Source organism: Gossypium hirsutum, chromosome A13 (genome assembly GCF_007990345.1).
Source record: "Gossypium hirsutum isolate 1008001.06 chromosome A13, Gossypium_hirsutum_v2.1, whole genome shotgun sequence".
In the NCBI taxonomy this organism is placed as follows: domain Eukaryota; kingdom Viridiplantae; phylum Streptophyta; class Magnoliopsida; order Malvales; family Malvaceae; genus Gossypium; species Gossypium hirsutum.
The window spans coordinates 6,355,944-6,371,729 of NC_053436.1; the positions used below are offsets into that span (position 1 = coordinate 6,355,944).

The 15,786-nt window shown below is 33.8% G+C and overlaps 1 protein-coding gene and 1 long non-coding RNA gene across 6 annotated transcripts; both read left to right on the top strand.

Annotated features, from left to right (window-relative positions):
- The first annotated feature begins 6,068 nt into the window (after positions 1-6,068).
- LOC107894200 (F-box protein SKIP22) lies at positions 6,069-7,879 on the top strand. The gene has a single exon (XM_016819434.2). The coding sequence runs from the start codon at positions 6,176-6,178 to the stop codon at positions 7,595-7,597; it is 1,422 nt and encodes a 473-aa protein (XP_016674923.1). The 5' UTR covers positions 6,069-6,175; the 3' UTR covers positions 7,598-7,879.
- Positions 7,880-9,371: 1,492 nt separating this feature from the next.
- LOC107894199 (uncharacterized) lies at positions 9,372-14,326 on the top strand. 5 transcript variants are annotated; one of them, XR_005907404.1, is made up of 5 exons: positions 9,373-9,586; positions 9,657-9,871; positions 9,962-12,820; positions 12,923-13,327; positions 13,755-14,326. It is a non-coding gene; the product is annotated as an uncharacterized lncRNA (long non-coding RNA). The 5 variants fall into 5 exon arrangements; XR_001683186.2 differs by having other exon boundaries at positions 9,375-9,586; positions 9,962-11,425; positions 12,180-13,327; XR_005907402.1 differs by having other exon boundaries at positions 9,376-9,586; positions 9,962-10,027; positions 11,266-13,327.
- Positions 14,327-15,786: the final 1,460 nt, after the last annotated feature.

Consider the following 15,786-nt stretch of genomic DNA (forward strand, 5'->3'; position numbering starts at 1 on the left):
ACGATACCTGCCATTGATTGAATTTGCATATAATAATAGTTTTCAATCGAGTATAAAAATGGCACCTTACGAAGCATTGTACGATCACAAATGCCGAACACCTTTGTATTGGACTGAGCTCAGCGAGAATAAGATTCACGGGGTCGATTTGATTAAAAAGACTAAACAGAAAGTGAAAGTGATTCGTGAAAGTCTGAAAGTAGCGTCAGATCGTCAGAAATCGTACGCAGACTTGAAACGAAAAGATATTGAGTTTTATATCGGGGATCGAGTGTTTGTGAAAGTGTCTCCATGGAAGAAAATACTTAGATTTGGCAGAAAAGACAAGTTAAGTTCGAGATTCATTGGACCGTATGAAATTATCGAATGTATCGAGCCGGTTGCTTATAGATTGTTATGGTCACCTAAATTAGAAAAGATTCATAATGTATTTCATGTATCGATGCTTTGAAGATACCGATCTGATCCTTCGCGTGTGATTTCTCTGTCTAAGATTGAGATTCAGTCTGATATGACCAATCTGAGTTTTAGATCGCGAGGTTAAAGAATTGAAAAATAAGAAAATTTCATTAGTGAAAGTTTTATGGCATCGACATGGGGTTGAAGAAGCTACGTGAGAGCCGGAGGATGTTATGAGAGAACAATATCCGAACCTATTCATTGGTAAGATTTTCAGGGACGAAAATCCCTAAGGGGGGAGAGTTGTAATAGCCCGATTTTTTGCTAAATCGAAATAGTATTTTTGAAACCACAAATCTAAAGTCATAAAATTATTTTAATATTATTTTTGGTATTTATAACATGTTATTTGATACGTGTGAAAATTTCGAGATTTAATTTTATCGATTGATTAGTTAATTTGATAACAGGACTTAATTGCGTAAACTGTGAAAGTAACATGCTATAAGTAAAAGTGCTTATTTTCTTTGATTAATTAATTGTGAGGTCCTTATGTTGTGATTTGACCATTAGCTTAATGGATGGACAAATATGCCTTTAGTTAGTGGATTTTTAATGTATGTTCATTAAGGGTAAATAAGTCAAATAGTAAATAAAATAAATTAAATAAAATAAAACCATTTTCATTCATCATTTTCACTTGTGCTTGCTGAAAATAAGAAAAGAAAAAAAGAGTCATCTTCAAGCTTAGGGTTCGGCACTTCCAAGTCTTGATTGAGGTATGTTTTGAGCTCAGTTTTTGATGAATTTTATGTTTTTGAGATCGTTGCTTCATATTCTAGCTAGCCCATGCCCTAATTTTTGAATTGGTTGATGAATTTGTGAGTTGCCATTGATGATAACTTGATGTTTGTCTTGTTTGATGATGAAAAATAAATATTTGTTGTTAGATTTTCATAGTTTATTAAGTGATTTTTTATAAAATGCTTATTAAGTACTAAATTGTGAAATTTGTAAATTGATGGGTTGAAATGTAAAATAATTAGAATTAATAGGCTACTAGGAATCTAAGGAAAATTCAGCCTAATATGAACATGTTGAAATTTTGAGTATTTTGTGTTGTTTTAAAACATTGACTAAATTGTGAAAATGTGAAATGTTAGGGGCTAAAGTGCAAAATGCCTATTTATGTGTTTTTGGGTGAAATTAAATGAATATGTTAATAAATAAGTTAAATTTGTATGATTTAGATCAAGAAAAGAAGAAATTGGATTTGGATCAGGGAAAGTCAAAAATTGTTGAATAATCGTTCCGATCCATTCGTTCCCGTACAAGGTAAGTTCATAAGTAAATAAATGTTATTAAATTTAAATCTATATATTATATGTTGCCGAATTGAATTGTAAATAAATATATATGTTGCCTAATTAAATTAAGCATTAGAGAACTTGTTTCAAGTTGAATTGATTGCATTACAATGTCTGAAAGCCCTGTACGAACCATAGGAATAGTATAAGATACGTATGTCATGACATTAGGACTTCCGAGGTGTGATTTCGGGTAAGACCATGTCTGGGACATTGGCATTGATATGAGATTACGTGTAAGACCCTGTTTGGGACAGATGCATCGATATGTGATAACATGTAAGACCATATCTAGGATATTGCATTGTATGTGATATATGTGTTTCTGAGTATCCTTAACGATTCCGAATGGTTCAACGGGCAATGTCAATACGAGACCGAATGTGAATTTAAGCTAAATGATTCAGGTATGTATAAGGTTTATATGTTCATTGAAAAATAAGGTAAGTGAAGTTACTTAATGTGGTAACATGGATTATATGAGAAAAGTGATTGTATATGTATGAGATTAGCTAAATTTGGCATATTCGAATTAAATTATATATGTTCTTGTGATGAATTATTTGCTTATGGCTTACTAAGCTTTCAAAGCTTACTTTGTGTATTCTTTCTCTGTTTTATAGATATATAAAGCTAGCTCGAGTTCGGGGATCGTCAAAGATCATCATCACACTATCAATCGATATTTTGGTACTTTGAAAGCTTGTACTTTTAACATATGGAATTTATAGGCTAATTTTGATATGGTTGGTTTTGAAATTGTATATATGTAGCCATGCAAAAATGGCTTGATAATGATGTTAAAGTAGTTTGTGATTTTCGGTCATGTAATTAGCTTATGTTGAAAGTGTATTTTAAGGTATATCTTGTGTGATGAATAGTTTTATAATTCGGCTTAAGTAATAAGATAAATGAAGGATGCATTTTCGATTTATGGTATGTGTATTTATAAGTTATGTGATGATAACGTCATTGTTTGTGGTTTGGCTATTTAGGTACGGTTGGTGATGATAAAGAATGAATGTGATTTATTTGTTAATTGGTTGGTTATTTTGGTATGCTTTATAATGGTAAATAATATGTATGATTTAGGTATGTTTAGTTATTTATTATGGATATTTATAAAGTGACATTTTGATGTTTGTATTAGGCTATGAAATAGTATAATTAGCTTTTATTTGAGTTGTAAATTAGTTTGACTATTGGAGGTTGTATTGATGACTGAATAGATATAGTTAAATGGCCAGGTATAGGTAGTTTGGATTGGTTTGAGCATGCAAATTTGGTATACTATGAATTGTCTTTTGTGTTCAAAAATGGTTATTGATAATATGGTAAATTGTACATGATTTGGTAGTATTAAAAATATACTTGGCCATGATATAATGTCAGCTTTTGTCATATATGTTAACAAATGTTATGTCGTGTGATATAGGTTGATATGGGTTAACATGCGAATATGTATAGATTTGCAAAAATGGTATATTTAATATTTAGTTAAAGGCATGAAGTTATACTAAAGAATGTTTTTAATGTAGGCTGGGTATATGAGTTGAATTATGTTTAATTATATTCAAGAGTTCGAATGCCATGAAATTTTGGTCCTATGGTTTGAACATGGGATTTATGATATAGGAAACACGATTTTGAAATATGTTAGTTTAGTTTGGAATTTGAATAATTAAATGATATTGATAAGATTAAATTATTAAACATGTTGCGCATATGTGGAAGAATTGAATAAGTATGATTTGACTTTATTGGTTATGTATTTCATATGTGTGAATGTGACTTATATGATTGAGTAGATGGTTATTATTCGAGTTTAAATTTTTATATTAAATGAGTTAATATAACTTTGTGCGTGATTTGAACTGAATGATCGTATTGGATTGTGTTTTGCTCAGTAATTCCTTGTAACCCTAATCCGGTGATGGATACGGGTTAGGGGTGTTACATTACTCGAAACAGACGACCACATACTTTCATTTGGAACTGGTGGGATTCAAATTTCTATACTTTATATATGCGTTTTAGTTTGTACACTTCATCAACATAGCTTATGCAATCCAAATCTGCCGAGGCAGATGCAACAATTTCATATGCATATGGAATACAAAATGCTTGAAATCTCCTATAGTCACAGGTCCTCTGTCTTAGTTATACACGGTATGATCCCCCGATAATAACTTTGTCGAGTATAAGGAACTCCATAACCCAAAATATTTGATTTGGACGTGAGTGACACACTGTAAACATAGAGTTTGCTCTTTTTTCATTTTTGTAATATTTTTTTGTAATATTTTTAATTTTTTTGCAATATTTTGCTCTTTCCGCTTGCTTTGGAAAAGGTTTATAAGCGAAAATATGTTTTTTTGACCACTGAGGTTATCGATAAATGACACATCCCTTTTAATATGGAATTTATGCATTCCACTAGGTTTGTTGTCATGTGCCCGTATCGTAGACCTTCATCATATGATTGAGTCTATTGTTCCTTGGGTATCCTATTGAGGTATTTCATATCGTTTTCATTTTACAGCCCGCAAGTTCTCCTGCATTTCATAGAATTGATGTTGGACGAACTTATACCCTATCAAAGAAAATAAAAAGTATATTTATGAATGTAAACAATGCATATGTTGAAGAATGATATAGAAAATAATATTTACTATGTACCCATATTAATATTATGTCGCTACTTAGTATCCTTATGAAATTGGCCTAGGTAATTTGACGCGATATAACATATACAATTCTTATGGTATGCATGATCCTATAGGCTTCCACGTCGATCAGTTGCAGCTTGTATTTTGGGTGCCTTATCAGAAATGATGCATATATAGAAGGGTGGTAGGCCTTTATTCAGGTAGCTTTCTTTGGACATAATATGTGCATGTGTGGTGTGTAGAGGTATTCATGGGCTGGGTCAAGCCTAGGCATGATATTAACACACTTTATGCTTGCCCAAGCCTAGCCTAGCTCGAAATATGAGTCTAAAATTTTGCCTAAGCCCGCCTAGATTTGCATATGGTTAATCCAAACCCTCTTGAATTTCGGGAAGACTTTCGGCCATAGACTAATAACTTGACCTGTGAACATGTCTAGTGTGAGTATGCCCCTGAGTACTAACTTTATGATTGTAGAATACCAAAAAATAAACCAAATTTGAGTACTGAGATTAGCCACAACTTATGTATGATTCAGAGGCTAATAGTAAAATTTTGCCTATAATACATAATTATTTATATATATATGGTAAATTACAATTTTAATCATTTATATATGCTTAAAATTAAGTTTTAGTCATTAAAGTTTTTTTTAAAGATAGTCATTGAGGTTCTAAAACTACAATAACTAAATCGTTAATGATCCGACGTGACATGTTAACTTCACCTTTAGGATTTTAATTTTAGGTTAAATTTTTCATCTAATCCCTGTACTATTCCAATTATTTTTTCATTTAACATTTTTTCTTCTTTTTTCTTTTCTTTGTTCTCCTTTTAATTCTTTATTCCCTTTATATTTCTTATTAAAATATTTGATACTTTGATGTCTGATATGACCAAGTAGTCAGTGGTGGTGAGATTTGAGTGTGGGATTTTCTTGAATGAGCTATTTGTGTTCTTTATTTTGCAATGCTTGGTTAATTTCTACCATTCAAACCACAATTTTGAACATGAAAACCCTTTTTTTTTCCTCTTCAAAAGCAGAAAAAATTAATGAGTACAGGGACTAGCTGCACAATTTGATCTGAAATTAAAAGGAATAAAGCAATATTTAGTCCCGAACTTGGTAATTTTTTTCAACTTAGTCTTTGAACTTTTTTTTGTCTATATTAGTCTTGGAACTAGGCATTTTTTCTCAATTTGGTCCATTAACTTAGATTGTGTCACGTCATCACTTAAAAAATTTTATTTTTTTTATAATTTTAATGAATTTTAGATTTTAATTTTTTTTAATTTTCAAGTAATAATAGACATTTTGAGAGTGTGCCACGTCATGATATTAACGGAATCCAAATTCGAGGATCAAATTGAGAAAAATTGTCAAACTCAAGACTTAAATATTGCTTTATCCCAAATAAAAACCTAAAGGTAAATTTAGCATGCCACCCCAAATTGTTTTCACACCATTAAAACAATTAACCGGTAAGTAACTATAACATAAAAATTAATAACATTATTAAGCATATGGTAATTTTTAGAACTTTGAAGAGAAAAACATAATTTTAAGCAAACATAAATGACTAAACTTGCAATTTACCCATATGTATGTACAGACAGAAGCACAGGACAGGGGCATCTTGTGTTGCTTATCAGCCAAGATAATCAAAATCCCCTTTTTCTCTGCAGCCTTTAGCATAATCTGGAGTATTTTCGAACCAAAAAAAAGGAAGTATAACAACAATGAAACTGAGACTGAGAAATCATGAATCCAGAGAAACCCTGAGAATCCAACTCCTATCTCCTTGTTCTTTTCTTCAACTCCAGGAAACCCTTTCCCTCTCCCTCCCTCCGCCCCATACTCCTCCCTCTTCCCTCCGTTTTTCCCTCAACGCCAACGATTTGCTCCTCCCGCCCTCCCCTCACGCTTCCCTCCATTCCCTCGGCGTCGCTGCCGGCGACCTTCTTTATTTCTCCTCCAATCCCACCGCTTTTTCCGCTGTTTCAGTAACCCAAATGGATGACCCCAATCAGGTGCCGGACAACAACAAGAATCAAGAGACCCAAATGCAAGAATTACCTCAATTTGAAGAACCCATGTCGAAAGATCCCGAAATTTCTCCAGAAACTATGGACATCGATGCCTCTGCCCTTAGCGAAAGGTTGTCGGAGCCCTACTTCTTGAGGAAGGTTTTGGGGGAAGAGCTGGGTGATAGTGGCTGCATTCACAAGCTGTTGGCGATTTCGGTCCACGCCGTTTTACTTGAGTCGGGTTTCGTGGGGATCGATCCAATTTCGGGGCTCCGAACCGATCGGTTTCATTTGCCAGATGAGTTTCCTTTTCCTGTCTCATTTCACTATTCCCTGCCTGAACTGTTGAGGTCTAATTTGACTGATGATGTAGTTTTAAAGTTTCAGACTTTAGGCCATTTCTTTCAGGTTTATGGGTCTTTGTTTAAGGGTTCAAGTTTATATAAATTGTCTCTGGATGAAACTAGGTTTGCTCCAACTCTGAATTTAGTGTGGGAAAATTGTGATAAAAATGTTGCTATGAATGATAAGAAAGATGGGTCTTTTGTTTCGTATCCTGAGAGTGAAGTTTTCGAGTTTTGGAGGATTGTTAAAGATGGGCTTGCATTGCCATTGTTAATAGATCTCTGTGATAAGACTGGTTTGGCCCTTCCGGTTTGTTTGATTCGTCTCCCAGCCGAGTTAAAGGTCAAGATCCTGGAGTTGTTGCCCGGTGCCAATATCGCGAAGATGGAATGTGTTTGCTCCGAGATGCGATACCTGGCTTCGAACAATGATCTGTGGAAGCAGAAATTTAAAGAAGAGTTTGGGTGTACGTCAGGAACTGTAGCAATGGGGAACTGGAAAAAAATGTTTATTTCATGTTGGGAGAGTAGGAAGAAGCGAAATCGGGCGATTACGAGGTGGCAAGGGTTTGCTCGTGTTGATAATAGACCGCTATACTTCCCGATTTGGAGAGATCCCAATCCATTCTTTCCTTCATTCGGGGTTCCTCACGTAATTGGAGGTGAGCACGATGCATCACCATTTGTTGCTCCTCATCCTTACATGCCCTGTGTTCATCAACATCCATTTCGAGGGCGACAAAATTTCAGACATCACTGCAATCACGGAGACAGGCAGAATGATGCATAGTAGCCAGTGACTACTTTACCACCTATCCCTTGTCGAGAAATTGAGATGTGATTTAGGTAAAAATCATAGAAAGATCATGTTTAAATATATGTTTTTTGCATTTGAGAACCAAGTCTTTTGCTAGAAAGGGAAGAAGCAAAATGTGAGTGTGCCAGGTTCTTCAGTTTGGTTTTGATGCTTGTAAGGTACCATGACTGATGTTACCAGCTAACTAAGCTACTTTGTTTGATGATATCCTTTGGATTTTAATAATAATGAAAGGGATGCTTATGCTTTTGTAAATCTGGTAATGAGTTTTTGTTGTTAGTATTGTATATGATTTTGGCAATTTTATTTTTAATGTTGTTTTCTTCATATCCTTAGTAGTGCTGTCGGCAAAATTGGGTTGGCTTTTAATCTTAATATTCATCAGTAGCTTCAGGTATATAATCCGTTTTTGCATTAAGTAACATTAGTTATATAATAAGTTGGGAGACTTTAACTTCGAGTTTCATCATATCTAACTACCCTTTTTTTAGATTTTATTCTGGTTTAAGTTCCATTATGTGTGGATTTCCTATCACGGTTCATAATGTAATGGATGATATCAGTGATAGTTATTCGGATATGTATTATTAGTACATACAATTGTTATTAGACCTAGAATCTAAGCTATTGTGAGGGTCCCATACGTGTATGTATAGATATAATTAGAGTTTTTTCTAAGTGCTTTCATGTATTTGAAGTATCTTTCAAAGTTATATATATCCCCGTATCTATGTGTTAGACCCGAATGTTCAAGAAAAATGTTTTTGTGAAAGGGGAACTAAATTTCATTACACAAAATTACAAAGTTGTTCAATACGTAACATACTCTTGCTTATCAGCTACTACTAGGGGACACACCCTTGCTTATCAGCTACTACTGGGGAAGGAGAAATTTTGGAAATATAAATCACCCAAGGGCGAGGTGGATTAGAAATTGCTTCCTAACTAAACTAATCACAAGGAGCAATTTCTATAACTAGTTGGTGCATGGATTAAGTTTAAAAAAAAAAAATACATTTATGGGAGAGTCTTATTCTTTAAAGTATTTTTTTTTTAATTTGTTGAATACTACTTTTTTTTATTTGTAAAATTTATTAATAAGTATTTATATACCTATAAATAAAAAGAAGGTCGATCTTTCTTTTGATACGCTACACGTGATACACATTTATCATGTATCTTTTTACATTTTATAGAAATGATTGATTTTCAGTTTTTAGTCATTTTAATATGTTTAAATTTAATTTCCAACATAGTTTGGTGTCTATAATTTTATCGATTAGTTAAAATAGTTAATAGCGTTAACTTTTTAATTAAGATGTTACATGTAAGGGTGAAGCCATAAAATTTTTAAGAGGCCAAAATTGAATTACAAATTTTTAAGATGTCAAATATAAATTTTATCACGTACCAGTTTACAAATAATTTAAAATTCACCCTCAAATTTTTGGGGGGTTTTTTCACTTCAGCCCTTAACGTTTGTTTTTATTTCAATCTCACCCATAACATTACAGAAAAATTAAAATAAGACCATAATTGACGGAAAATGCTAGTCAACTAATGGTCAACATTTTGTGGCACGTGGCATGACACTTCAATTGCTGACATTGATCAGGTGGCATGACACATCATCAATCATGTGATTTTTTTTAGTTAAAATATTAAATATATATATGTATATGTATAGAAAAAATGTTCCACCCTAATTACCTGTAACCGCCTAATTACATTGTTATATATAACTAGAAAGTGGTTACTTAATTCGTTAGTAAAAAACAAAAACAAAAAAACCATGGCACATACATGTCTGACCGCCATGGTGTCCTCCGTCACAGTCCCACCACCCTATCTGACCACCACCTCCTACGCCAAACCACCGTCTTACTTCTTCAGCAACCTCAAAATCCTTCTCCTCAAAGCACCCCTTTCAGCTTCTCGACAAAGAACCCCCAATTTCACTAGGTATAATATGTAATTACGAGTTCCTTTTTTCTTGTGTTTATGATCGAGCTAGCTTCTGTATTTTATTCAGGTGACTGATAACCTTGTGGATGGCCCCATAATTGGAGCCGTTCGATCACTGTGAATTGCTACAACGATCAAGTAGTAGACGGGGATGAAGATGAAGAATATGATCGGAGTTTGGATCTGTTAGTTAGATTTGTTCAAAACGTATTTAGAAAGATTTCTAAACGAGCAAGGAAAGCCGTTCGATCGGTTTTGCCTGTCTTCATCCCTAGTAATCTGGTAGGTATCCTTCAATCGATTTTATATTCCTTTTTTTTTCCTTATGTAATTTATGAAGGATCCCTAGTTGATGGTTTTGCGCTAATGTAGGTGGGATTATCTGTTAATGGTGTCCTGATACTGGCATTGTTGTGGGTTTTAACGGCATTTCTCGAGGTAATTCATCAATTGATCCACCTATGTTTAAATCGAGTAGTTAGTCACTTTACACTTTCTAGTTAATTTGCTAGCTTGGATATCAGCAATTCGACTATTTATACAAAAGTAATTAGCAAAAATCAGCAACGTTTCAACTATTTATAAGCAAAAAATTAGCAATTCATGTTCATATGTTTACCAGCAACTGAACTAACTTTTCAGTTTTTGTGAAGTATGAGGACTAAATTTTGATAAACTAATGGGATTAGCTGCTTAGTTTTCATAGAGGGATAGGGTAAACTAATGTGCAGCTGTAATTACATATATGGAAAATATTGATTTTAATAGTGTTAGAGTCGGATAATGGAATAGGATAAACTAAGTTATAAACCAAAAGGGATGATTGGTTCAGTAGACTGAAATGAAATACTGTTAAACTGATAGAATAAATCTACATCTATTGGTGGAAAACCTTGGCTGTTCTGGCTGGGAATTCAATATGCTTTCTTAAGTTTTTGTGTTCAACATTTTTATTCTGGGTTGGTCTTTTTATTAGTTCTGTTAACTTGGTTGGAAATTTGGGCTTTTAGTTATTTACGGTAGGGGTGTTTTGCGAACCAATCGGCAACTTTCAGTTAGTTATATACAGAGGGAGGGTGGATATGGTCTCCTGATAGCTTTTAGGTAATATTAATTTTCAAAATTATCTTGGCCGAAAACTGAGAAGCAAACGCTTACGGTTTCCTAATTTCATTTCAATTGATAAAGTGAAAGCGAAGTGTCCATTGCTCTAGGACCTATGCTGGTTAATATCCTTGTGCAGATGACAGTATCTTGCAGGGGAAGTCAGCTCCTCATCATTTGTGGTTGTTTTACTTGAAATAGAATTCATTGAGCATTGATGGTAAAAGTTTCCTAGAAATAAATTGGGGTTGTTTTACTTGAAATTGAATTTGAATTCATAGAGCATTGATAATAGAAGTTTCCTTATAATGTTATTTACTTGGAACTTATCAAGCCGAAGTTTTAGGTCTTGTGTAAAAAAACGAACCAGATTTATTTGTATATGTGTAGATGAGGTTGTGTCAGCAAAGATCGAGACCCTAAGACCTTGAGCGCCCAAGAATCGTGTGGACTAGTTAGTTTGTTATGTTATTTAGTTTAGTACTTGCAATAATTGGTTCTAATTAGACTGTTGATGTAGCTTCTTCTGTTCTGCCGCTCGTTTTCTTTTAACACATTTTGATCTAGAATAGGTCATCTGAGCTCTTGGAAGTCTCATGTTTGTAAGCATCTTACTCATACATGGCATTTAGACTGTATTGTGCATGCAAGAAAGCCGTGACAGAAGAATCGATGAACTTGTTGATGACCAACGCATGTGGAGTGGTGCACAGCCTGCCACTTGATTTGTAGGTGAGAACATTGGGAGGGATACAATACAATATACACACATAGCAGCCTTGTTAAAGAAATGCCTTCCTTTTAGCCAACAATCAAGTTGTCGAGTGCTTTAGCTTATTCCCAAATTGGATGCCTAACATCAGAATCATAGAATAAAAATAGCCTCAGTAATCAAGTTCAGTCAAGTTCGAAATAGTAAGGATTCGAGTTCGAAATTAGAAGTTAAAGTGTTTGAATATTGAAATAAGGTTTGAGCTCGAAATTAAGCTTGTGGACCACTTAAATAGATCGATAATGAATTTCATTTTTTCCGGATAACAAAAAAATATATTATATTTTTATATCAATACACCAAGAAAAAAACTAAAAGTAACATACATCAATTACAGATATTGATTTTTTTTAAATCATTTTCTAAACTTATTTTTCAATCTTCAATTTTAGGAATTATGACAATTTTCAGTATAAAAATAAAAAAATTAAATTCAAAACTTCATTTTCGAAAATTTTAAATATAAAAATCATAATGTTATTGTTTCATTTCAGACAATTTCAATAGAACTTTAAATAAAACAAAATTCTCTGAACATTGTTTAGACCATCCGCAAGATTCAAACCCCAAATTCTTACTAACCAATACAACAAACATGGGTTTTTCATTCATTATGTCTAATTATAGATAAATTTCCTAAGAAAATGTACATAAAAAGACATTAAGAAACAGAGTTGAAAGGTTCATATGTACTGAGATCCTTGACAATTGTAGCAATGGAGCCAGCCGCTGCAAGAACTGATATAATCAGGCAAAGCAACACCAAGAAGTTTAACCATATCCATTTCCAACTAAAGGCTTGGATCTGTTCTCTCGATATGTGCATTTGGATCGGGAAATACACTGTCAGCGGCCAAAACGAAGCGGCACCCAGGAAGCCGAGGATTCCATTGAAGAACGGTAGAAGCATCGCCAGCACGATGGTCAGTATCACGTAACCTGTTCGCCACACAACCCTGAAAGCACTGAAACTGTAAACCCCAAACAATGGAAGCTTAATTGGTGGACTTTCTTTGATGAAACTGCTGTTTGGCCATCGGTTGAAGCACCTGTCTTCCACCTGTTTGAAAATTGGCTGACAGAATACCTATGAAGAAAACCATCATGATTTTGCTGAAGATATGGGGATATTTTATTGTGTGTTGTTTGTAGGTGATGGTAATGGGGGTGTTTTTACCTGGTAAGCTCCTATAAGATGTACAATGATGAATACATTAGCCATGTCGATAAGCCAGTACGGTTCGTAAAAGCCAAACCCTGTTAGGAAATTGCCTGGTGTGTTGTTGCCTAATGCTGCGTAACCCAGAGCACCACATGAAACGTAGAATATGGTGGTGACCGAGACGCCCACTGAGGTTGCCTTCTTCATTGATTCATTTTCTGGTGGATTTGGTTTCAGTGTATCCTGCAATTCCATGCCAATTACATAAATGGAAGTCTTTTCTTTTATTGAAAAGGAAAAGGGTACCATTGAAACCAGGAGGACTTGCCTGTATCTCGACGAGTACAGTGGAGAAAGCATAAGCGAAGGCGATGTCACCAATGGCTTCGAAGCAGTTCCAAGTCTTCTGCCAGCTGGTCACGTCAACTCCCACAGTTGTTCCTGTCAAGCTCGTCCTAGCGTGCTCCCCTCCTACAGCTTTGGCTATCGAGAGGCCGAGGCCGATGGTAGAGTACCCGAAAGACATAACCGCGGCGACTGCGGAAAGCCACGAGAGCTCATGGAAGTTTGGGATTTGGCTTAATATGATCTCTATAATGCCAAAGATGATCATAAAGTTGTTGTTTTTGACATGGCAGCCGACGTTCTGGCCATCCTTGTGAAAGCAATCTGATCTTTTTATTGCCCTGGTTAATCAAAGGTACACAAGATTTAAACCAGGAGATATATATTCCATCAAAAACATCAGCTTTAGCATATAAATCATAAATCCTTACGCCATACTAATAGCTGAAGTGATTGAATATCCAATTGTTATCCCTACAAGATTCATATATTGTGCTAATCCACAAAACTTGTTATTGATTCCTCCTGTTAGAAAGAAAAAAACCTAGAAATCATTAGCATTGGGGTTCCATGTCCTTGAAAGAACCGGTAGTCATTCATGTCGGACACTTGGATATGGAGATATGATTTTCAAAAATCCTCTAAATACATAAAAAAATCTAACATCTGACAGTCACACCCCAAATGGAGTAAGGTAGGTTCAAGGTAGTAGAGTGGATTTTAGTCACCTAAGTTAGATTTTACAGCATCCATGTAACAGCTACATCTTTTTCCTGAAACAGGGTCCCTGCAACAATCAGCCAGTAGCGTGGATGTAAACCAAGTGATGATAGAGAAGATTACAAGGGCAATGGGACCAGCAATCCACCCTAACTGAGCAATGGCCCATGAAAGAGATAAGACCCCTGAGCCTATGACTGCTGTTATTATATGTGCACTTGCAGTCACCCAAGTTCCTGCAACAAAAAAACACAGGTTTTTAACTTAAAAAATAAAAATAAAAAAACTGATGAAATTTGAAACCTCTCTTTGCAGAAGAAAAAAAAAACCCAGAGTTGGATATGGCTTGCCTGCTCTTTTTGAGCTACCATCATCACCATATCGGTTGCTAGCTTCCAGTTCCATGGCATGTAAAGATTGATCCTTGCTTTCTCTCTGTACTTGAAAGATGTTAGATTTGTGTCAAATTAAAGCCAAACTCCTTAAAACTTTAACTCTCAACCTAGACTGTTACGAATGGGAAGATTCTCTCAAATAAATGTAAAATCACCCTATTTGGCAATTCCAAACTAAGTTCCTTTATTATTCCAATACCAACTCAGAAAATTAATCTAATTAAGGTAGCTATTTATAATTCTATATATGCACAAAATTTAGTAAATCTGTCCTTTTTTTTATTAGAAATATGTAATTTATGTTTCAATTTTTTGGATAAAATTATCGTTGATAATGTAGTAACCTTCCTATTACTACTAGTAAATATTTATATAAAAATTATTTTCTAGAGAAATCTTTGTAATTTGACATATTAGAGCTGGAGGAATGAAAAATTGTAATAAGAGGTTTACCCGTTGTTCTGACTTGTCATTTTCCTTGAAGTATTTGCGTCTGATATATAAATACGAGGATATGATGTTTAAAATTTCTTTAAACATATGAACAAAATTTAAAAAATATAACCATACTCATATTGTATATATATTCATATCCAACACTCATGCAGGAGTCCGAGTAGCATAAGATTTAGCCATAGATTGAATGCCATAAAAGGACTAAAGATGGAGATATTTTTTTTTTAACTTTCAGTTTCTTCAGAGTATGATTTCATTAAAAATTTCATTTTCTTCAGTTTCCTTAAGTTATGGGTAGACATGAAAAAGGTGGCATTATAAGCGGAAAGGACAAACATTTGCCTTTTCACTCGTGGCAAGGAAAGAAAAAAAAAAAGGGTAAATTATAGCTTATGTCATTAAAATAATAGTAAGTTTATTTGGTCATTTAATTTTAAAAAATATAAAATGATCACTTAACTCTTTGAAAGTTTTTATTGAAGTCATTGAATTTTTAAGTTTTATTTTAAAAAAGTCTAGCAAGCGATTCGAGGCAATGATTTGATGATTGGTACAGTGGATCAATATTTACCGAAAAGTAGAAAAACATACCTTAGATCAAAGACGATCTGATGATCAGTGTCGAAAATCGAAGAAGAAAGTTGTTTAGATTTTGGTTCGCAAATCGATGACGTTCAAAGCTGTTTCGTAAATAATATATTATAGAAGAGAAAGAGAAAGAGAGCTTTCGAATGATGTGAATATATAATACCATGTAGTAGAGATTTTAACAACCCAATGACTTAAATGAAAACTTTCGAATAGTTCATTACCATTTTTGTAACTTTTTGAAGTTGAGTAATCAAAACATAAATTTATTAATAATTTAATGAGTTTTGATGTAATTTACAAAAAAAGCATTTACATATTTATTATGTGTAAATTCTAACATTTTATCTTTACAAATAAAATAAAAATATTGTCGTGCTTTGAGTTTTAATTTGATTGATATTGTTGTTGTTGCAATAATTTAGAGAATGTAAGTTCAATCGTCTTTAAGTGGGTTTAGGGGGATTATGAGTAGTTTAAGAAATGAATTTAAAAAAAATACTGTTAATATAATTTTCATGGTTGTTGGAAACAGACCTAATTGATTGGTCGAACTAGTTGGACTAAGAACTAGTCGGTATACCAATCTGGACAAAGAGTTGAACCAACTTTTGAGTGAACCGCTCAAAATCAATTGAACCAATCTTCTCTATTT

Excerpts from the sequence above, each read along its gene's own strand:
- LOC107894200 (XM_016819434.2), top strand. The coding sequence starts at position 6,176 with ATGAAACTGAGACTGAGAAATCATGAATCCAGAGAAACCCTGAGAATC.